The sequence below is a fragment of the Podarcis raffonei genome, chromosome 6 (assembly GCF_027172205.1).
Source record: "Podarcis raffonei isolate rPodRaf1 chromosome 6, rPodRaf1.pri, whole genome shotgun sequence".
In the NCBI taxonomy this organism is placed as follows: domain Eukaryota; kingdom Metazoa; phylum Chordata; class Lepidosauria; order Squamata; family Lacertidae; genus Podarcis; species Podarcis raffonei.
In genome coordinates, this window is record NC_070607.1 from 1319360 (window position 1) to 1342227 (window position 22868).

Below are 22868 nucleotides of genomic sequence, written 5' to 3' on the forward strand. Positions count from 1 at the left end.
TCACAGGAGTTCAGAAACAAAGCTGTTTTTAATTGGCAGGGTTTATATCTGAAAGCGGAAAAGCGAGACTACCCAAATTCTCATGGGCATTCCCTTGTCTTTGTGTAGATACCATGCCGCCTACTGCTAGGTACAGAGGCTGGCTGTGGCAGCCCCTAGGGAGACATCCAACTTTCCTCTAGTTCTATGGATGTACCAACACAGAGTTTCAACCTCTGTACAAGATATTCTGATTCTGGGGCTTGAAACTATATTTTAAGCCAGATTTCAGGACCCAATGCTACAGCTCAGATTTAGATATTGTGTGGCTTGAACTAACCACAGTTCAAAATCCAAACTACAGCCTGAGCCATTGACAAACCAGAACTGAGAGCTGATTCTCTGCTTTGTTTCCCATCTGCTCAGCACTCCAGTGCAGTAGCTAGTTCGCACAATCCAAGGTCTTCAAGTCTGCTTAAACAAAGGCTACCAGCTTGGATTTGCTGTTTTCTCCCCTCTCTCAAAATACAGTATCCTGCTTTTTAATTTTTTTAAAATAGTTAAAATGGCAACACCTTGATCACAGTACAAAGCTGGAGTAGTCAATGTGGTTCCCTCCAGAAGTTGATGGGCTCCAACTCCCATCCACTCCAGTAAGCAAGGCTGATGGAAATTGAAGTCCAAAGGACATCTATCTGGAGGGCACCATGTTAGCTTTCCCAGATATAATAATAATAATAAATAATATAAAGTAGCAAGCCAACTATTTAAAATATTAAGCAGCCAATCCAGAATGAAATAAAATAGGAAGACAATGTTTCAGCACGTCAAATAGACAGATGGAATCAGATAAGCCATGAGCTCTTCTGGGGAGGGAAAAGGAACGTGGGGACAGAAATATCTCCCTTGGGTAAAACGTTTAATAGAAATTTCACTTTAATTCATCAGTGGGGAAAAACCCCAAAACCCCAACGTAAGACTTACTTTGCTCTAGGTTGGTGTACTAATCCTGGAAGCTCTTTGTTAGGCTTAAGCCTTACATGTGAAGTGGCACTTTTTTCCTGAAAGAGAGAAGAGAGACAGACCAACCTGTTAGGGTTAAAAATAAGCAACAGTTATTTGCCATCAGATTGCAACTGAATGATAAAAGAGGCCACATATAATAAACACAGCGGTGCAAAAAATACAGGAGGAGAGGCCAAATGTTACAACGCTGAGCTATGAGAAACCAGCTCATAGATCAACACCCTGTTCGAAAATATTGTTTGAACACCTTGTTCTACGTGTTACGTTAAGCTTGTTCTCTCTCCTCCACAGGGCCTAAAAGTGTTATATCCCCCGGTCTTGCAACAGATGCCAATCTCATTTTCTTACATGATCACATATGGACACACAGGGAATATATTCTAGAACTCACAAGGTGGGTGGGTGGATAATGGAAGCAGAGAGAAAACACGAAAGAGAGAGAGAGAGAGAGAGAGAGAGAGAGAGAGAGAGAGAGAGGTGGGGGGAGGGGGGGAGGGACTCAGAGCTATGAAAAGTTTGGGATGTCGCAATGGAAAAGCAACTTTAGGCATAAAATCAGCCTATAGAGTAAGGTCTATGGAGCGAATTTGGAAGATGAGCCAAGGAGCTGATGAGAAAAAGCAACAAGGTGGCTAGGCTAGTGAGAAAACATGGCTGTAAGTGTTACAGGCCATTTCTTAGAACACAGAGAAGATAGTTACTGAAAGGTAGCCGTGTTGGTCTGCCATAGTCAAAACAAAAAAAAATTTTTTTTTCCAGTAGCACCTTAAAGACCAACTAAGTTAGTTCTTGGTATGAGCTTTCGTGTGCATGCACACTTCTTCAGATACACTTGAAACAGAAGTTGCCAGATCCTTCTATATAGTGAGAAGGTGGGGAGGGGTATTCCTCAGAAGGGTGGTGGGAATGGGTGATTGGCAGATAGCTGTGATGAGCCTGTTGACGACTCTTAACGACTGCAATAGGTCTTACAGGAAAAAGCAAGGGGTGAGAAGGTGAAAAATGGCTTTGTCATGTATAATGAGATAAGAATCCAATGTCTTTGTTCAGACCAGGTCTCTCCATGGTTTTAAGTTTGGTAATGAGTTGCAATTCAGCAGCTTCTCTTTCCAGTCTATTTCTGAAATTCCTTTGTAGTAAAACAGCTACTTTGAGATCTTGTATAGAATGTCCTGGGAGATTGAAGTGTTCTCCTACTGGTTTCTCTGTCTTGTGATTCTTGATGTCCGATTTATGTCCGTTTATTCGTTAAAGACATTGGATTCTTATCTCATTATACATGACAAAGCCATTTTTCACCTTCTCACCCCTTGCTTTTTCCTGTAAGACCTATTGCAGTCATTAAGAGTCGTCAACAGGCTCATCACACCCATTCCCACCACCCTTCTGAGTAATACCCCTCCCCACCTTCTCACTATATAGAGGGATCTGGCAACTTCTGTTTCAAGTGTATCTGAAGAAGTGTGCATGCACACGAAAGCTCATACCAAGAACTAACTTAGTTGGTCTTTAAGGTGCTACTGGAAAGAAAAAAATTTTTTTGTTTTGACAGAGAAGATAGGATTCACTAGGATACAGTCATATACTCATTTTGGGTTACCCTGAAAAGCCAAATACCACAGTGAAAACACTCCAAATGAGGTAATCAAACCCTCAGGATTTTCTCTAGGAAACAGGAACCTCCGTGTATTCCCGGTGCAGTTTATTATTCGCTCACTGTCTTTTACAGCCTTAGGAGCATCTCAAGGACCTTCCACAGAAGCACTGGCAAAAAGGCCAAACCCCATAACAGGGGTGGGGAACCTTTGGCTCTCCACTACAACTCCCATTAGTCCAAGCAAGCCCAGCCATTGGCCAGGGGGGATGAGAGTTGTGGTTCAGCAACATCCAGAGGGCCAAAGGCTCCCCACACCTGCTCTAGAATGAAGCTGGGACCCTCCTCAGACGGGCCCAGTTCTCACTGAGGCAATAGATCTGTTTCTCAGTTTTATCTCTGCAGCTGGCAATGTGGGTGCTTGAATGATGGGGTGCTTCTTCATGAAAACGAATACAGTGGTACCTCAGGTTAAGTACCTAATTTGTTCTGGAGGTCCGTTCTTAACCTGAAACTGTTCTTAACCTGAAGCACTACTTTAGCTAATGGGGCCTCCCGCTGCTGCCGCGCCGCAAGAGCACGATTTCTGTTCTCATCCTTAAACAAAGTTCTTAACCTGAGGTAATATTTCTGGGTTAGCGGAGTCTGTAACCTGAAGCGTATGTAACCTGAAGAATATGCAACCCGAGGTATCACTGTACCCCAACACAGAAAAACAGCAGCATCCAGGAGAAACCGGAAAGCTTCTTTCTGATATTTTATTTTCTAAAGTGCTAGGAACTGTTTTTGCATGGATGGACATTCAGCTTTTGCCAGCCATTATCTGCAGGCTGCTTGCTAAAGTCCTGACATAGATTTGCCACCTCAACGAGAACTAGGCCATCCTCTCATCTGTTCAGACCACTTAAGAGCTTAGTGCTTTTCACTTAAAAAGACGAAGAGCTTTTGAATTTGTGAATTTAGAAGCTCAGTGCAGCTAATGGATGATTTTGCAACAACAGCTATCACTATAAGATTCTTGCTGGTGCCTGACACCTTCTAGGGATGCAAAATTACAGGCTGAAAATAAGAGACTAAGATTCAGATAAGCAATATTCTATGGCCTGGCTTTTGCTCAAAGCTATCAGTCTTGCCAGACCTTTCCACCCATTCTTTGGTAGTACAATATAGAGCCTCAGAATAAAGAGCACAGCCCATCTGCTGAGCTCTCTCGATCCCATGGGACAACTTTTAATCTTGCCTTGTCATAGCTATTTCAAGATATATTATTTGCCTGCATGCATGGAAAACAGAGACTGCAGTCAGACTGATGGGGGGGGGGAGGAGAAGGGAGGGGAGCAGAGAGTGCTGCTGAGATCAGAACTAGGGGGAAGAAGCTACATGGGGAATGGGGAAAGCCAGAGGAACAAACTCAGCATCCAGACACGTGTAGGCATATGGTACTATTGCCACAGACTGATCATGTGTTTTTTAAAAAACTTACTATAACAATGATTTGAAATTAACTTCCCACCGTTCTCAAGCTGGCTTACAAATTCTAGAAAAAAATACATGGTTAGGGCTGGACTATAAATGGTTTTCAACATTGTGATATATCACCAGCTAAACATTGTGATATACTGATATATCACAATATCTAAAATAAGGATGGAGCTATGCAGAGGCAGTGGCTGGCTTCATGTTTTTCCCCACAATATGATTTTTGCGTGCGCGCACACACATCAGGATTCATGAGATATTGCCAGGTAAAAAATTATGAAAATAATTATCACAATATGGACTCCAAACCAATTTTGGATAATATATTGATATATCACCAGCCCTATAATGGTAATAGAAAATTTGATGTAAATTTGCATTTGATTGTATGGTTACACAATTGAGAGTCAGCCTGCTACTTTCTGGATCGTGAATCTCCTTCGCTGGCTGTAACAACAAGTAACTGGAGCCACAGTTAAGAGCCAACTGTGGTTTCCGTTTAAGACAGGATTTGAAACCATGGTTTACTCCTCGTTTCAGATCCTGGGTTGCAGAATTAACACCACTGCAGATGGAACAATTAACCATGATTAGACCCAGCAAGGAGGGGGAATTTACATGCAAGAAGAGATGCTCATGATTCTATAACGGAAACACTGCACCAAGGAATTTGGGGTGGCTTGCAAGGCACTCTCTCATTTTATCTTCACAACAACCCTGTGGGGTTAAACCGAAAGAGGTCAATGAGTTGCTCAAAGCTTCCCCCTATGTTTTAATCCAGATCTCCCTTGCAAACGGCCAGAATGAACGAAGAGGAGCCAAGAGGGCGCACACATTCTCGCTAAGCCACGGTTCTGCCCAGTGTGTCTATCAGGACAGTACAAGGCAGTTCCTATGTTCCTGATGTTCCTGTCTAGAGGCTTGCCGTGGGCAGACTGAAAGAAAACACATTAGTAGCTAAGGGCATCTAAATTTATCTAGTAACTTAAATTTGTTGTCTAGTAGGGAAACAGCCAACCTTCTCATTTATTTGCCATCTGTTGCTCAGCAAGATTAATAGGCAGCAGGAAAGGAATTTAACAGCACAAATGAAACTGAGCCCAATTCAGACTTGGGCCACTCATTTTTAACTTGGCAGGTCACACTGTTTATTTAAAATGTCTATTCACAGAAATCCCAGATTTCTCACCCCCAGAAAGAATTATTCTTAAGTATCAACAAATTAAGGGCAGGTTAATTACAAATGCTCTCTCAGCAGCAGCCACAGTGGTGCTCTCCAGACATAAGGACTACAACTCCCATCACTGGCCATTGTGGTTGGGGCTGATGGAATTGGAGTCCACAAAACCCACAAGGCTACCCTTGTTCTATCTGGCTTCTGGTCCAAAATGGTATTTACACTCTGCTTAAAATGTTATTAGTGATTTGGAAAACGCAACCAAGAGCTATTCCCAGGGCTGCTGACTTTCAAGATTTCAAGTCTTGTGGTATAAGAGATTTCTGCAAAGGTTAAAATTAAAATGCTTAGCGATAAAACAAAACAGATTAAAAACCATGACAATGTAATCTCACTCTTGATATCATACAAATTGGGGGGTGGGGAGAGGGAGAGCATAATGCTTACATTCCAAAAATAAAAATAAAAAGACAAATTGTTGAATTTATTCAACTCTTTTCACTGATGCTGGACTTCAGTGACAACTGTGACCTTTGTTGGCCTGACTTTTAAGTTGACAAACATAACTTCAGAGACTTTGACTTACTTCCCAGTTTACCTTTTACGAAGCCTATCTGAAGTAGGGAGATGCAGGGATGATCTTCACAGATTTTGCAGTTGGGGAGGAAAAAGTTAATGCTTCCCTACCCAGCTGTGACCCAGCCACAATTAGATTAGAAAAACAGCCTTCCCTTGACTCCCGGGGGGGGGGGGGCTATTTTCAAGACTAAAATCCATGCAAAGGAAGGGGAAGGAATGAGACATGGGGCCAGATGGGGAAATCCCAAGGGCCACATCTGGTCCACGGACTGGCAATTTATTGAACATGTAATTTTAAAACAAAAAGCAGATATAATTTGTTTGCAGGAGACACACGTGGCAAAAAAACACGAGAGTCCTGATTAATAAAAAGATTGGAATGGAATTTATAACTGCGGATAAAAAGAAGAAAAGAGGAGTTTTGCTGTATATTAATTCAAAACTTGAGCCCAAACAATTATTTAAAGACAAACAAGGAAGAGTGAGAGCAGTACAGATCATCTCGGAAAGTAAAAAAGTGTTAATAACTGGGATCTATGCCCCTAATGAAAAGAGAGCAGAATTTTATAAAAAAAGACAGACCTCTTAGAATATGCAGACCAAAAAATGATATTAATGGGGGATTTGAATGGGGTAGTATCCTTAGAAATGGACAGAACAATTAGGAAAACAGATACAAAGGAAGGGAGACTCCCAATAACATTTTTCAATTTGGTGGAAAATTTAATTTAATTGATGCTTGGAGATCAAAACATTTTGGATAGGGAAAATACATTTTTCTCACATGCCGTATTTTTCGCTCTATAGGATGCACCGGATGATAAGACGCACCTAGTCTGGGGGGGAGGAAACAAGAAAAAAAAATTTGAACCCCAGAAGCGAGAACAGCAAGAGGGACCTGGCTTCCGGGATAGCCTCTGGCTGTTCTGGCTTCGGGGACAGCCTTTGAAGCCTCCGCAGGGCGGCAGGGTGAAGGCACCCCGCTGCCCTGCGGAGGTTTTGCGCAGCTAACCCCAAGCTAGAACAGCGAGACGGAGCGCTGCGCAGCGCTCTGTCTCCCTGTTCTGGCTTTGGGCTTAGCCGTGCAGCCTGCATTCGCTCCATAAGACACACACACATTTTCCCTTACTTTTTAGAAGGGAAAAAGTGCGTACTATAGAGTGAAAAATACTGTATATGAAAGTAGTGCAAGAACAGACGTGATATGGGTCTCTAAAAAATGTATGGAAGGAAATTTGAATTAAAACAGTAAAATGTGATGGCATGTAATTGGGATAAAACAATAAGGATAAGAAAAAAGAGGTTTAAGTAAATTATGCAGAAAAGGTATATATTAAATGAACCAGGAAAGGAAATGGAGGGAAGTCTGGAGGTTAAAGAGAACCTCTGAAAAGATATTTTCTTTCTTTTCCTTTCTTTTTCTTCTCTTCTTTCTTTTTCTTTGCTTCTCTTTACTTTTATTTCACTTTTTATTTTTATGTTGGATATTTTGTCTCTTTAATTCTACTTGATGGAAAATACTAATTGTTGAAGTTGAAATTGTAAAACCAATAGCATTTATTTACAAAAAAATTCCTTGTGAGCTCTTGTCAGCATCTATGTACTGATGGTTGCTACCAGTGCTATTTTTCTATTTAAAAAAAAGAGGTGCCTTGTTCTCTTATAATGGCAATGGCACCCACCTGAGAGGTGCTAGAATTGAGTTCTGGCTGAAAATAAAACCCCGGTTGCTACACAGATTCCACTGGAACTCTGGCAAATGACATCATTCCTGTGTTATCCTTTCCTGCAGCGAGGTCTTCACAACCATTTACTTTCATTGGAAGCTGCCCAGAGTGGCTGGGGTAACCCGGTCAGATGGGCAGCAGCTCAAGAAATAAATGGTTGTTGTTGCCTTTCTGAGGACTTGCTGGCTACCCACTGGCTTGCACCTTTGGCCAGGAGGGACAGTTCCCCTCGGAGGAAAGGTAGGATTCAAGCCTCCAGGCAAATTAAATTCCACCAAGGTGGAGGTCTATTCTTGATACTCAGGTAAAAATGGGTGGGGGTTGCCTGGAATCCAACAGATTCTATTTTGAAAAGGCTAGAAAACAAAAAGACTCTCTGAACAATCTCATTGCTTGGGGGACCTGCCCAAAATCCTGCATTTACCAGGCAACGCTGAAAAGCATTTGCCCACGTAATGTTGCATTTTTATATTTTTATATTTTTATGTATTCTAGACAGATTTGCTACTACTTCTTTTGGTATATGCTGTGTGATCTCTGACCTTCTCTACAATAAAGTCACTTTCTGCTTAACTGTGATATGATGCCTTTTGAATTTCTGCTCTCAAGCTCACTTTATTTAACAGAATTTGTGTGCCACTTAATTGTAAAAGAACCTCTACATGGCTTACATACAACAGACATTAAAATGGTCAATACAAAGCTAGAATTCAAAAACAAGTAAACAAATAAAATCAAAATATAACCAGCGGTTAAAACAGACACTCTAGATACCACCTTGCTTCATATTTTGCTGGCTTTACACATCATAAATTAGTCCTGGGAACTACTCTTGATACAGCGGAGCTTGATTTATAGCATAGAACACAACTACCTTATAATATGATCATAGCACATCCAGAAAACACAAAGCAACACAGTTCAAGAAGAACGTAAATGATTCCCAAAATATAATTATAAACGGGCCTCTTATGTATGCACCTTAAGCATGTATACAAACTCAGTGAAAGGTGTGAACTTGCTTTTGCCAGATAATCTCATTTCTATTAGGTGTAACTGGAGACTAACAAACTCTCATCTCCTCACCAACACAACGAAGCCTTCCCTTTTCTGATCTTCCATATTGAAAATCCCTGTTCACAACAATATGTTGTGGGGAACTGTAGAAGGATAGCCAATGCTGTTGAAGAGAGGCATGCATACTTTTTCTGGTTGCATATCCACACACACACAAACACGTACTGTACTATAATTTCAACTGTTTCTTTGACCGTCTTTGAATCTTCCTGGCACACCAGAATGGCACCACACCCTTGGAGAGCCACTGTTCTGGGGGGACGAGACAGGTAATGAGTGGAACAAAGGATGCAACTTTGACCTTACTATATCAGGCTAGATTGCAGCCACACCAATTCCTAAGCAGATCAAGAGACATACCCACCCAGGAAAGCAAGAGGCATCATCACAGCTGAAGGACGCATTCCAGCCAGGCAAAGGCACCTGAGTGGGGTGCAGAGGTAGTTAAGGACTGGAATCGAATTCCAAGGGCTGGCTATAGAGGTCTGGAGGCTATATTTGCCCCCCGCCCCGGCTTGAGTTTATCAATCTCTGATTTAGGGAAACAAACTAGGATAACTAACCACCGTTTAGAAAAGAAAATACCCGATCTCCTCCTTGTGGTCACAGTGGATGAAGTGGGAGGAGTGCTTGAGTCTGAGACTCACTGCTATTCAAACACGTAGTGGTATATTTTAGTGTTATGTGTGATTGCAGCCATTAGTATTCCAATCCTAACCAGGTTTACTCAGAAACAAGATGCAGTGCATTCTAGGGCACCAAATTCCTAGCAAACATGGCAAGGGTTGCAGGCACAGCCATAAAAGGTAACACTGCACACGGAAGATAATATGTTCTCAATGTAACTTTTATTCTCAGAACAATGAAAACAACAGCAGCAGCTTTGCTGACTTTTTAGGGAGGAGAAAAGTTCTAGAAAAGTACCCTAGAGATGAATTCTGGCCTCTTAAGAACGTGTGTTTCCTTGTAGATTTGGAGCAATGTTCATCTAGTCCAGAATTCTGCTTCCAACAGTTACCAGTCAGATGCCACTAAAACATCACAAACAATGCATAAAAGTTATGGGTCCCTGCTTCTTTCCAGCATCAGACAATTAGAGATATATTACCTCTAATAGCCTTTCCTTAGAACTGCACCAAATGTTCTCATATTGCAATACAGTGGTACCTCAGGTTGAGTACTTAATTCGTTCCAGAGGTCTGTTCTTAACCTGAAACTGTTCTTAACCTGAAGCACCACTTTAGCTAATGGGGCCTCCTGCTGCTGCCGCGCCACCGGAGCATGATTTCTGTTCTCATCCTGAAGCAAAGTTCTTAACCTGAAGCACTATTTCTGGGTTAGCGGAGTCTGTAACCTGAAGCGTATGTAACCTGAGGTACCACTGTATTCAGGTTGAAAGTAAAGATTCTGGATAGATATATTTCCCTAAAAATCCTCATGAGCACGTTCTCCTTTTTAAAAACAAAAATCTGCCTGTCATCATTTCCCCTCTCTGCTGCTCCTTCTGCGCCATCTTAATTTGCTAATAACCTGCCCCCTTAAATTTAAGTCCTTTCCCCCTCTGACTTCAGCAGTTGTAGACAAATCGGGGACCATAGAGTAAAAAAGAAGGTATCATAGAGCTACATGTACAAATTAGATTTTCCATGTGACATTGTTAAGCACAAAGATCAACGAAAGCAACACCAGTGCTTTCTAGCTGCCACCATGGTGATCCCAACACAGTGATCACATAGTGAACGAGCTGACGACACAACACCACGCAGCCAATCGGATTTAGTTGTCTTTCATACCTCATGATGGGTAAATGAAGTCATTTGGGAGTGACGGCAATGCTTCCTGCAAAGCACTTTCAAAACAATTCTTGAAAAACTGCCGGTGCCTTTTGACATTGCTGAAAATGTTCATGAAAAGAAGTGCATATTTTTTGCTTCATCCCACCACAGGCTAACCGATACGTCTTGAATTTGTTTAATTCTTCAGTGGATTTTGAAACCACCACCCTATCTTGGCAGTGAATTCCATAGCTAATTATGCATTGCGCGAAGTACTTTCCTTCACTTGCCCTGAATGCACTGCCAATCAGCTCCAGTGGATGACTCAAGATCCTTCATAGCAACTACCACCACCTCCCACACGGATGATTTTTCGCTTTAAACATGTTACAGTGCAGCTTAAAGAGACTTAGTTAAGTTCTGATACATGCTGTTCCAGAGAAGACAGAATTCTGAGCTTAGTATTTGGATATTCCATTTGCCTGTTTGATGAAATAAATAGTTCCTACGATAATTTCTGATCACTTTACCACACATGCGCCTCAGTTACTTGAAGATTATTAGTGTATAGGCTCAATCCGACATCAAAGCCAAAGTGATTATATTTGCTACATGGGTTAATTATCTTTTCACTGCACTAGGGTAAGCTTTACTCTACAGGAATTTCAGGGTATTAACAGGCAGGAGCAACTGTGCAACCAGGTGCCATTAGTAGGGTAGCAATCACTAGCATCACAATAATGAAGTGCCTGTCACTGTTTTCACTACAAACCAATTTCAAAGAAGCTTAGGAACTCCATTTAAAATAATTCTCTCCCTAGAGTTACTTTGGAGGATTTCAGGCCATGAGATGCTGTCTTCCGTTCCTTCTTTGCTATCAGCTCACACATAATGGGCCAGCCCAGACATAAGTATCTTTGCTATAGTATAAACCAAACCTTGCTCTCATCACTGATTTCCCACAAGAAGGGGCTTTATGCAGGAAACTTCACTATAGATCACCACATTCAATGGTCCTACATGAGGGTTATCTGCTGCTTGAAGGCATCTGGGAAAGCTGCCAACTGCTATGTCTTCCAAATGCGTGCAGTGAGAGACCTGAGAGTAAGACTCTAACATTTGGCATTATGCATGGAGAGGTTTTGTGTTAATTGTAGGAATTCCGTGACGTGCAAAGGAATCCTAGGATTCTCTGTATGGTATTCAAGGTTCTCACTCCCAAGAAAGCACAGCTATTTCCTACAGAACCCTTTCTCGTGTCCCAGCTTTTGTGTGACTCTGCAATGCCCATAATTCCTGATCCCTGGCTATGCTGGATGGAGATGATGGAAGCTGGAATCCAGCAACCAACCATACTGACAATCTTGGATGGCAGCTATAGTATTAGACCTATTGTGACTGCAACTGTCTTGCCAGAAGAGTGATGGTCTATCAAGTGTTGTTGTTGACATCTGTCTGTCCTGAGAGGCAATGGAGCATGCTTCTGGGGGTGAAGTGAAAGCGCTGTGTTAGCAGCATCAAAGTGACCTCCGTGGGCTGCAAGCCTGGGCAGTGTGTATGAAGGTCCTGGGTTGCCCAGTCGAAAAGACTCCCCTCTCATTGGCACCAGCTGGGCTGCAGGAGTTGCCGGAAGGAGGCGTACAAGGTGCCATCCAACTGTCTTAGGGACTCCACTCTGGATTTGTGTAGGGTTGACTCCTTAGCCTTTTCTTCTCCCAGAGATATCCCCAAAGTAGCAGAGGTTTAGGACCAGAGTGTTCCGTCTCCCAGATGGGCTCCCTTTCCAGGTTGACAAGCCCCATCTGCCCCTTAAGTGTAACTTTAAAATATTCCAACAGCTACAACAGTATTGTTGTGATGGTACTCTTCACACATTACACCAGAGAATTTTGTTGACTCTGAAAATACAGCCACTGTTTCCTGTAGAAAATTAGCTCCCCTCACATTAACCAGCACTGATCAATGTAAAGAACATATAAATTTGTCTTATAGCAGCTCAGATCATTAGCTCATCTTGCAGAGTGCTGTTCTACATTGAGTGGCAGCAGTTCTCCCTAACTCTCAAGCACAGATCTTTCCTAGACCTGCTTCCCCAAATTCTTTTTACTGGAAATGCTGGAGATAAGAGCCTAAACACAAAGCACCTGCTCTTTTGCCAATCTCTGACCCCTCAATCACAAACGAAAAAAAATGTTATCAGACAAACTCCTAACAGACCCCAAGTCATTTTCTTTGCAGCTTTCGCATTGCATAAAAACTAGTGACAACAGGATGATCTAAATATAGATTTCTGGTCTTATTAGATTCCATTCACACTTCCTTCTCTTAGTATTTACGCAGGCAATTATTTTGTTCTAGTAATTAAGTTGTCAGCCTGCCAGAAACATATTCATGTTATGCGGGGCAACATCCTTCATTTCCTACAATCACCAGCAGCACAAAACAGCTGGAGACCATCGATTATGCTGTAAACTTACAACAAAGTGGTATTTAGAGGCATTGGGTGGTGGGAGAATAAATTCAGGTTATCATGTTATTCACTACAATCTAATGCCGGAACTGCACAGTCTCCCAAATTGGCTGGCGCATAGATACATGCGCACATACCCAGGGCCACAATTAAAATATTCAAATGTCCTTCGATCAACACAGACAAAGCCACTGGAAAAGCATGGCACACCAACAAGGAGTCCAAGCACCCTTTCAACACAATTGTGATAAGTAATGATTATTTTACAGTTTGGACAGTGTCACATAGACGCCTGTACAAACACAACCGTGACATGAGTCAATAGATTCTGGCACTGCTCCATTATTGATGCACATTTTGCCCTGGGCTCCTAGAAAATACATTTCATGATCTGCCACTGGAGTGAGGTGCTTTTTTTATATAAAAAAAACACAATACCTCGTAATTGAGGCACTTCAGGCAATAATGGAGGCTGGCCCGTTCATTTTACTAGATGTTGCTCAGCTATTGCCTGGAGCATCTCAGCCCTGCAAAACACAAAAAGCACTTTAAAATATGGTTTATGGCTGCATTCTATATACTGGAGAAACAAACAATTCCCCCAACTCCCCTTTCCACTTGTGCTAGACCAGGGTTTCCATTACAAGCAAAACAAAGAACCGCTTTCAGATTTCAAAAACAGGAAACAGATTGGTAATGTTTGTGAGACTGAGGCCTTGTGCGTCTTTTATGAACCTAAAATATCAAAATGCCTGAAAGGGAAAACATAACAAAAATAGAAGCACTTCTGAGTCAAGAAGTCAGAAAATCCCTATTTTAAGAAGAAGAATAGGAATATCTGTTGTTATTTGCAGATTGCAAAGCATTACTCAAACCCCATCCTCCAAGTTAATCTTTAAAGCTACTTAATATTTATCAGATCCTTTGGGAGAATAACAGATGATGACGAGAGGCCAAATCATTTGTGTCCTTGAAGAATCATTTTATCTTCAGTGGTGGAAAGTCAAGAGATAGCGGGGTCCCACAGGGAATTTCCCAGAGCAGGGAGTGAACCATGTGTGTTCCACAACACTTTACACTTCATTAGCACATTTTCTCCCAGTAGTCTCTCCAATGAATTCCAAAACAGTAATGAATCCAGCCTCTTGGTTGTAGGAAGTTTTACGTTATAATTGTTCATCAGCTATGGCTGGCACTGCCGGCAGTCCAGAGCTGTTAATAGGTTGGTGGCAACTTTCTGGAATAGCACAATCTGGCAACTGGGGCTATTTCTGGGGTCACAAAGCAGAGATGGAGATGCATTTCCTATTTCAACACTGTCTACAACCATTGCAAGGATGAGCTTAAGGAGGACATATACACCAGGCTGCACAACTTACGCGCATTTAACTCAGCTTTATGCCACCCGCCATTGAACCCATTGTGTTTTGACAATACGCAATTTTGGCTTTAGGAATGATCCCCAGAATGTAACCCCCATGTAAGCTGTGAGTCTACAAGTGCAATGGTACCACCTCTAGATGCAAACATGCTACCTTCATGCATCTGCCCCAAACCCTCCCAAAGCATGACCTAATGGAGATGGGGGGGCCTGCAGGAAGAGTTGCAACACACCCCTGTTAGGAGTTCATATTGTGGTTTTGCTCCTGGCAGGAGGTCCTAGGTTGATTTCTTGAGAGTTACATTTGAACATACTTAAGACTGCAGCTTTAAACTTCTAGCCACACCAGAAATACACACAGGAAAAAGCAGGTTCAACCAATTGTCCTAGACTTCGCAGCAGGCAATATGTAAAATGCTGAGGCAAGAGTCCTGCCCTTGGCCTACCAGGCGAGGCCCCCTCAAATTAACCTGGTGCACTTTCCAATTAACAGGTTGTCCCATAAAGCCTTGCCTTCACTTTCAAAATAGCAGTTTACATTTAATACCTTGTTTGTTATTTACAGCTTTCATATGGCAAGCTGCCACCTCAGCAAATCTCAAGCAAGCGCTTCACAGACAACTCTGCTTCTTCTTTAGCGCCCCTCCAAGTATTTCACAGGTGAAAAAGGCACCTATAAATTTGTAACACTTATTGTCACACCAAAGTTCATTACAGTGCAGAAGGCTTTCCTGCCTGCCACATACAGTGGTACCTTGGGTTACAGACGCTTCAGGTTACAGATTCCGCTAACCCAGAAATAATACCTCGGGTTAAGAACTTTGCTTCAGGATGAGAACAGAAATCATGCAGTGGTGGCAGCAGAAGGCCCCATTAGCTAAAGTAGTGCTTCAGGTTAAGAACAGTTTCAGGTTAAGAACGGACCTCCAGAACGAAGTAAGTACTTAACCCGAGGTACCACTGTATTGCATTCACTTAATGAGCAACAGCCTGATTTGCATAGGCTTCTGCAGTTGGGGCATTGAAAAACTTTCCAAAACAATGTACTTAAAACAAACAAACAAAGAACAACAGAAGAATGTTTAATATCACAATGGATCTTGTACAGATCAAAGCAGGCATTTTTTGAAGGGTTGTTTTGTTCTTGTTTTTAGTATGTATTTTGTGATTTTATTTTGTATTTTTATGCTGTGAACCACCCTGAGATTGATAAAGGGCAGGATACAAATTTAATAATTGAAATAAATAAATATAGATAAGGCAATTGTCTAAACATCAGGGTTGCCATATTTCAAAAAGTGAAAATCTGGACACAACAGTTGTTGACCTTATTTGAGATTTTGCAAAATAAATAAATAAAGTTTTTGAGCTAAAATTTACACTTCCGACATACGTCTGGATTTCCATGGACATTTCAGCAATTTCCAGGCGTATGGCAAACCCCACTATACCTTCTGTTGCCAACGTGTGATGTGTCCAGTTCTGTGAGGGCACCAGGAGAAAAGTGGCAAGCTCCTTATGCTGTCTTGGAGCAGGTCTTCTTTAAATATTGTTAACAAACCCACTGTACGTGCTGATATGTAATACTGCTTATTTCCATAAATGCTCTTTCCCAGAATGGCTGCACAAGTTCTCTTGACCACCACATGTGGAACGTTGTACCAACTGCCGCCTGCATCCTCTGCAGCACATTGTTTTGTCTATGTAACTACCGTATTTTTCGCTCTATAAGACGCACCAGACCACAAGACGCACCTAGTTTTTGGAGGAGGAAAACAAGAAAAAAAAAATTCTGAATCTCAGAAGCCAGAACAGCAAGAGGGATCGCTGCGCAGTGAAAGCAGCAATCCGCCTTGCTGTTCTGGCTTCTGGGATAGCTGTGCAGCCTGCATTCGCTCCATAAGACGCACACACATTTCCCCTTACTTTTTAGGAAGGAAAAAGTGAGTCTTATAGAGCAAAAAATACGGCATATTGTAAAGGTGTTAAAGGCAATCTATAAATAAACTTAAAAAGAATTTTCTCTTTCACAGGTCTCTTTCTTAAAGGCTTTTCTGCCCACAAACTGTTCCAGTCAACTGCCCTATGATCATTTTAATAATAATAATAATAATAATAATAATAATAATAATAATAATAATTTATTTATACCCCGCCCATCTGGCTGGGTTTCCCCAGCCACTCTGGGCGGCTTCCAACAAAATATTAAAATACAATAATGTATTTGCACCCTCAGCATCTGTAAAAGACAAAATAGAGATAATGGCCTGGGGTGGCGAGAGTGAGAGCCTTTGCAAAACAGGGAGAACTGGAACTTCTGCAGCAGTTGGGCTACTAACTCTCAAAAGCCTTAGCTCTCTAGTATTAGGAGTTATAGCACACCTATGAATATCTGAACTACAATCATATGCATATTCACATTTCATGCTATCCATTCCAAATCTTGTTTTCTTTGGTTTTACCAGGCACCAGCTGCACTGATCAGATAGTGGCCAAGTATACAAAGGCTCCCTCCTTTTCCCGGCTCTCACACAATTTGGAGAAAATGAAGCAGTTCACATCTGAGCCCCACTCCCCACGGCTCTTTGAACTACCCCCCCCAAGCCCAATTAAAATGGGCAGCACCTATTTCTCTTTTACTGTATTTGAGAGCTTCCCACCTACAGGAGCCCACCCTCTGCACATGGAGTCACTGCCCTGGGCATTCCCTCCAGCTGCCTCCCTTTCCCTTATGCTGCTGCTGCAGCAGCTGCAGCAGAAACCACTGGCCACATCACGACCGGCCTCCTCTTCCTCCTGCTGCTGCTGCTGCCACTGGCTGGGGACTGTTCCCCCCTCCTTCCCCTCTGCAGCAGGAGGAGGAGCCAGCCACTGAAGCCGCGCCATCCCGTGCAAATTGGAGTTAACTCTCTATTAGCAAAAACGCGATCTGCACAGACGTGTTGGAGTGTCAGGCCTAACATCCCTGGTAGAGACGGCTACTGAGACTGAAGGTCCTCCCCCCTTCACAGCTGCCTAAGTCCCCTCCTCTCCACAGTTTCCCCCAAGCAATCAGAGGCTGCATCTCTGCACAGCCAATCTCTCCTCTGCCCTTTTCATGCCTCCTCTGGCTCTGGGAGACAGGCAGGGAGCGGAAGGGGGACACCCATGACTCTTCACCAGCCGGACTCCTTTCCACCTCTTGGCCTCCCTCACCCGCCTCTCCCGCTTCAGCTTCAGCTTCTGCCTCTGATTCTGGACTTCTTTCTGCCACAGACTCTCCCACCTCACTAAGCTATTGCCCCTTCAGCTTCCAACACCTCCTCTTCCCAGTCTTCTCCCTCTTCTCCCTGTGACCAGCCATTGTCATCCCATCACTACTTCCGGGGCTCTGAGCCTTCTTCCCTTGGCTGTTTCCCAGCTCATTCCTCCCACCATTTCTTTGCATCTAACCACTCCGTGAACAGTAAGCGGAATTCACAATAAGATGCAACAAGAAGTTCCTTTTTTTTCTTTAAAAAAAAAGATTTTACAGATTCATGGGGAACAGATTTAACCCAAACTGTTAAGCATGACAGCTAAATGGAACCCCCATGTTCAGAACCAGAGTATCTCTGATGGCTAGAGGAGAATGAAAGTCAACAGGGGAGCTGCTGCTGCTACTACCAAGGTGCCCTGACTGTGAGCTTCGTTTAAGAGGCATCTGCTTAGCTGCTATTGGAAAGAAAGAAAAGACTAAACTAGATGAACCTTGCTCTGATCCAGAAATGCAGTTTCTATTTTATGTAGGTGCTATGGGAACATGATGGATTCATTAGCGCAAATGTTTTAAGTTGAGAACCAGAAAAAGTAGAAAGGAAAATCTGAGCAAACATTTATCACGTTTCCTAAATCACATCAATATACCAGACTCTATATGGTCTATGAATGTCAACACACTCAAATGATTTATCTGGCAAATTATATACACATTTGGATGTGCAAAGATTGAAGACTGCATCACCTGCAGGTCTATAAATGCTAGACTGGAGTAACATTGGAGTAAATGTTATTTCTGCAAAACCCTTAGAAGGAAGCTGATGAACTCAAAACTTAACATCTTATTTCTAATGAATCACTTCGACTTTTCATTCTTTGCACATTTGAAAATAATTAGTGTGTTTGCCTTTCATGCTAGATTTTATCTCTTCTCTCCACCCCACACCCCATCTTCCAGATCAAACTGGCAAATATAATACTTAGATTACTTTTGAATGCCTCGTAAAACAAAATCTAGTAACCTGTTTGAACAAAACCTCCAAGACAGACTGAAGACTTGGATGTTGCCCTCCTACAACAAATTACCAAACATCAAAAATATCAATTTAAAATACCTTATACTTTCCCTTCTGGCCCCATAAAGGGAAAAAGACTTGCCAAGGGCAGTGGGGATGGGTGCAATGTTGTTCATCTCTTTTAAAAAATGGCCGTTGTTATTGGCTCACCTCTCAGTATTACAGAGTTTTGATTCTGGGAATTTGCCCATAAGGACTTTGTGCTGCCTCTTACTTGCTGCTGCCCATATGGACATGGGCAGACATCAGAAAACTTGCCCTAGATGTACAGTTCAATGATGGTACACTAAACCTTGGCAAACAGCATGTTCAGAAATATTGATTCACCACAATAAATTAGTCAGAAAGTTGTTGAATTTCAATTTAAAGAACTCTGATTTCTTCCCCTAACATACACGCCTGAAGGAAATTCAGTCTTCAGACACTGATGTTAGAATCATTTTTTAAAAAAATGGGCTAATATAGTTATAGTAGCACATAATACATAGCAGACCCTTTCCCATCTTTGATCAGTACACAAGAAATTATCACTCAGACTGCCAGCATGTTTACTGGCTCCATCTTGCAATATGAACCCTCCTGTTTTGGCTGTTTGGATCCTGATCAATCTCCTCATATAACCTGGCAGTGCCCAGGAAGAAGGCAGAAACTGCATGAATCAGAAAATGCACCACACAATTTTGGAAACATCTCTTTGAATAGCCAAGCAGAATATAAAAGCAAAGCAAAGCTGCCAAGACATTTTTTGCTCAGGAAAATCATAAACAGCCGCGAAAGGGGCGGCGAGGAGTCAGAAGAAGCTGACAGTATTTTATGCATCAGCATGCATCCCATCATGCTCTGGGAAGCTTGGGTCCTTAATTGCCCAAGGGCATAAACATCAAATGTGTAAAAACAATGACAGCGACAAAATGGCAAAAGTGATTGTGGGAAGATCTGAAGCAGATAATGGGATGTGCTTTCTTGCTATTGGGAACTGCCTGAACAATGTGCTCACGGTTCTAAAGTGTTTTCTTCATAGGAATTGTTCAATATGGAAGATGCAACGGTTTTAATAGTTGCTTCCTTATGAGGGTTTTGATCTCTCAAATCTCTCCGCTAGCAGCTAAATGGATGCAAGAAAATCAATCAATTTTTTGTTAAGCACCAGATCGGCCATTCAAGAACGATTCTATTTTAGATTAAAGCTTTTAACTCAATTTATCTAAATTCTATTCTGTATACCCATTATCCAAAGGAGATGCCACTGCAGTTACAGAATATAACTTGGTTTAAAGATAATCTGGCTTCTTTTGCACCTTTATTGCATTAATTTATTTAGTCACACTGTTTATGCCTACCCTTTACAAATCATTCTTACTAAGAAAGCCCCTGCCTTCAGGCCTACAATTTAAAAAGAAATGTGCTGGCATCTGTCTGTCTTGAAAGATAATGGAGTGCGTTTCTGGGAGTGAAGTCAAACCGCTAGAGAATCACAGCACTCGCTGTGGCTGCAGAGACCAGTAATTCGTAAGTGCTGCGTTTGCAGCGCTGAAGTGACCTCCCCAGGGCGCAAGCCTGGGCAGTGTGTATGGAGGTCCGGGGCTGTCCAGACGACCCCCCCAGCCTTGGTCCAAAGGAAAGTAGAGCAACGCACATCTGGCACCAGCCTGGCAGCAGGACTTGCCAGGCGGAGGCGTACATGACATGCGAGGAAACAAAGAATGGGAGGGAGGAGGGGAGAGCCAGCTCAAACTCAAGTTTTTAAAGTTACTTGAAGTGGCAGCCAATATGAGCAGCAGTTCTGGCTGCCTTGCCCTTGATAAATGGCAGTCTCCCCGCATCAGATTCAGGAGCACAACTGATGCGTCTCCAGGCCAAGGGGGCAGAGCAGCTCCTGTCACACAGTCCTTTCCTCAGACAACAGGTTGTTTGTGCTAGCTAAATTCCGGGCATGGCAATAGGCACAAGAGTACAGCGCAGGGCCCCTGGCACCCACATCTGGCTCAGTAGCCAGGAAATGTTTCTGTCCTCTCTCTGACTGCACCCCAGAAGGGACTTGGACGCCTTGTGCCCCTGAAGGCTGGGCCTGCCCCTACTGGGCACCCCGATACCTCCTGTTCTTCTCTTGGTCCCACTCATGAGGGTGCAAGGTGTGGGGTGGAGAGAACTGAGGGAAGGACTATGGGTATAAACATGTTATTGGCCTAAAACAGCATTTGTCAAATGGTGCTTATATTTCTTTATACTAGATTGAAGGTCAAGATCTGGGATGTGCAAAAACTATTTTCTATCTTAGTGCACAGGAGATCTGACAGATTCCAAGGTCAAAAGTAACCATCCGCATCAGCATGCCCACGTTCTTGTTGTGGTCATGCCTGGTGACCTAGTGATATTGAAGAAAGCTATTTTATTATTTCTGGCATACCAAGGCCAAGATTTTTCAAAGTGGGATAGACACCAGGAACCTTGAAAGGGAAGGAGTGTTTTTCAGGGGGGTGAGTGGGTGCACACCGGTCTCAGTAATCTTCATTGGAACACCCCCCCCTTTAATCTTCTACAGCATAATGCTGCTTTTTTGCAAGACAGACTCCAAATGCAAAAACACACACAACAAAATTAACATTTTGCTGCAGAATGACAAATGAAAGTCCACGGCAGCTGGAACTAAAGCAGAAAACAGAAAGCACCTTACAAAAAATAAAGGGCTGTCTCTATTGGAGGGGAATCCAGTTTACAGATGGATCAACATGTGAATGAATCCAAAAAGATTAGGGGATTATCTGAAGAGTTAAAGCTACCCTGAGGCTTATAACTAAATATCAGAAACTCCCAGTCTCTTCTGGATCCAATTCTCCCGCTCGCCTCCCTGCGCAGTTTTCCCTTCCAAGAGGAGAAGATCCTTAAGTACTGGGATTTGTGTCAGATGTGAAGAACCAGATTAAATCAGGCACACTCAAGACCAGCAAAGGCCCACCGTGTGGATCATCCAGCTCTTGCCCGTTCATGTTCTTGTCTTCCAGGGAGAAACTTTTTCCTCTGTGGAAAGTGACTGCCTGTACTTGCTGCATACCATGACACACTGTTAGCAGCCAAGGCTAGGGGGAATGCCTTCCACATTGCTGAAGCAAGAAGAACTCTAAAAATACTGAATTGAAACTTTTTTATGGCATAAAGCAGTTTGGAGTGGGAATACCAGGATCAAGAAAGTATCCAGAAAGCACATGCGGAGGAGTGGAGAGAATGCTGGACTGCAGCAATCTGGGTTCAAATCTCAGCAGCTGCCATGGGCTTTAGCTATGAGCCAGACTTAAACATTTCACATAGTACTGTGCGTGGATGCATTCTTATTTTCCGAAACCATGTCCAAGCCTATGCACGTTAAGAAAAACGAATCAAAACCATTCTCCAAGAGAAAAGAAAGTTAAGGAAATCAAGAATAACTCAGAGGTTAACACATTTCACCCCATCACATTCAACAGCCTCCTTTCCTTTCCTTTATGGAGTAAACCATATTTAGCATTATGGTGTCCACACTGGCCCTGCTAACCAAGGTAAGCTCCAAACCACACTTTGCAAGCCTGCTGCTAATGGCAGCTGCAAACTGGTTTAGGGGCAATGATTGTTACTGAAAGTATCAGTGCAGATGTGGTCAGCTTTGAAAATGAAAGGGAGCAGGGGATTTGCATGTGAGAAGGTGCACATATGCCTGCAGGGCGCTCTGGATCTTCTAAGTATGGCTAGGATGGAGAAATCAGGTTGACCATTATGCCTGCTCTGATCTAGAGACTGTAGCAATCATCCTCCAGGCACCCCAAATGTTGGGTGGATGGAAGAGTCATGTTGGGGTAGGGGGAGAAATTGTATTCTCATTTTATTTTCTGGTTAATTAACATGTTAAGACAGTGCTTAGAAATATACAAGTATGAAAAAACTATGAAAACACACACACACACAAAATGACTTGTTTAGACACATGTGTTATGAGGGGTTTGTGGGGAGGTGGTTTTTTTCCTGATGAGGCGATAGCCTGGGTGACAGGCCATTAAGACAGCAAAGGAAAGGGCTCTGCGTGAGATGTAAAATGGGCAGGGCCCTCTCCCAGCTCCAGGTTGGTTAGGAGCAGAGTTTGGCAGCGGTGTGACCTTGAGGTAAAGCAGGAAGCTGAAGAGTGTCAGAGCAATAGTTGATTTCTGTTCAAATCCAAAGCTGCGGCTACGGGAGAAATAAGACCCTTTGGGCGTGTGAGTGCTGTGAAGCCCTCCATCGCAGGCTCAGGTTGTATATATGTATAAATAAACCATATATTGTA

The 22868-nt window shown here is 42.7% G+C and overlaps 1 protein-coding gene across 3 annotated transcripts in view; it reads right to left on the bottom strand.

Annotated features, from left to right (window-relative positions):
- The window catches only part of C6H1orf21 (chromosome 6 C1orf21 homolog), a 146732-nt gene that overhangs the window by 38950 nt on the left and 84914 nt on the right, over positions 1-22868 (bottom strand). For all 3 annotated transcript variants that reach the window (XM_053391078.1, XM_053391079.1, XM_053391080.1), the window contains one exon: positions 964-1040. In XM_053391078.1, coding sequence (XP_053247053.1) covers positions 964-1040 — 77 coding nt within the window. The remainder of the gene's footprint in view (positions 1-963; positions 1041-22868) is intronic.